At 39.1% G+C, this 1,692-nt stretch overlaps 1 protein-coding gene across 1 annotated transcript; it reads left to right on the top strand.

Annotated features, from left to right (window-relative positions):
* The first annotated feature begins 389 nt into the window (after positions 1-389).
* LOC147693506 (olfactory receptor 52K2-like) lies at positions 390-1,328 on the top strand. Its single transcript, XM_086936030.1, has one exon. It carries the CDS (start codon positions 390-392, stop codon positions 1,326-1,328), a length of 939 nt encoding a protein of 312 aa, XP_086792156.1.
* The last annotated feature ends 364 nt before the right edge of the window (positions 1,329-1,692 follow it).

The raw sequence follows: 1,692 nt of genomic DNA, 5'->3' as shown, positions 1-1,692 counted from the left end.
TGTTTTATGAGAGAAATATACTCCATCGTAACATGGTCATCTGTACCTCTCTACTAATGTATTCTAATGTGTTGATAATTTTAGAATATCTCATGACCTGTGGGATTCCCTTGTTTCCATAATGCAGGTGGGTGCAGAGCATGTGACATGTGAACCTCCAGGTAACTCTGCTGAGTTAGGCTTACTACTTCTCTAATGCTCATTGAAAATTATTTTCCAGTTCATCTAGCAACAATAAATTGTGTGATTTACAAAAGTATGCAAATAGATTATAATATGAAAGTATTTTAGATCTACAGTTTGTTTTCATACTTTTGACATTGTTATTTCTGTTTGTCAAAGGAAAGAAATTAACAAGCAAAATTTATTGGCAACCACAAGAAGAAACAATGGGTGAATTCAACTCCAGCTACTCCAATCCCACCACGTTCTTTCTGTTGGGTATTCCTGGTCTTGAATCCCTCTACGTTTGGATCGCAATTCCCTATTGCTCAGGGTACATCATTGCCTGCCTGGGGAATTTGATGATTTTGATAATTATCAAAATAGAGCCTAAACTTCATGAACCCATGTACCTATTCCTTTGTATGTTGTCTGCCATTGACCTGGTTTTATCCACTTCAACAATGCCCAAAATGCTGAGCATCCTTTGGTTTGATACCAGAGAAATTTCTTTTCATGGCTGCCTCACCCAGATGTTCTTTATCCATTCCTTTGCTATGATGGAATCATCTGTACTTTTGGCCATGGCCTTTGACCGCTATGTTGCTATATGCAATCCGCTGAGATACAACAGCATCCTGACCAATCCGGTCATTATTAAAATAGGACTAGCAGCTCTAGCTCGAGCAGTTGCTGCAGTCATTCCATTGCCCTTTCTGGTGAGACGATTGCCCTTTTGTAATTCTGCTATAGTCCATCATTCATACTGTGAACACCTGGCTATTTTGAAGCTGGTTTGTGCTGAAGTAATACTCAACAATATCTATGGGATCGCCACAGGCTTCTTTGTTGTTGGGTTAGACTTGATGTGCATTGCTGTATCTTATGTCCTGATACTTCGGGATGTCTTTAGACTTGCATCAATAGACAAACGCATGAAAGCGATTGGCACCTGTGGTGCACATATTGGGGCAATCTTAGTATTTTACATTCCAGTTGTGCTTTCGTCTGCTGTACATAGGTTTGGCCCTAATGTACCAATTCATATTCACATTTTGCTGGCCACCTGCTACCTGATAGGACCACCAATGCTAAACCCAATCATTTATGGAATCAAAACAAAGCAGATTAGAGAAAGATTTCTGAAGGCCTACTTCTCAAACTAGCCTAGTCTGATATATCATCTATATGAAACTCACATGAACAAGACCATCCCGGTAAGTTTACTCTGACCTTAAATAGGCAGTGGTATTGTAGCACTTTCACCACAACCCACTATGTCTTTGAACTGGTAGATGAGGAGAAATTCTCTTCAAGAACTCATTTGTGACTGCTGTAGTGATGTAAAGATAAATATTTGTCTGTGCACCACCAATTTGTAATCGATTGTTATTTTGTTTTTCGAAAAATATTCTTTTTGTATTATTATATTTTCAGGTTGCTCCCTGGGGTGACATTCCCGTCCTGTGAACGTCCACTAGTAAATATTGTTGCGTGCTTCCAAACACTTGGTTGCAAATCCCCTATTTG

Source organism: Lissotriton vulgaris, chromosome 8, assembly GCF_964263255.1.
Source record: "Lissotriton vulgaris chromosome 8, aLisVul1.2, whole genome shotgun sequence".
Taxonomy (NCBI): Eukaryota; Metazoa; Chordata; class Amphibia; order Caudata; family Salamandridae; genus Lissotriton; species Lissotriton vulgaris.
The sequence above is the reverse complement of the archived record's forward strand: the minus strand, read 5'-3'. Positions and strand labels throughout refer to the sequence as shown.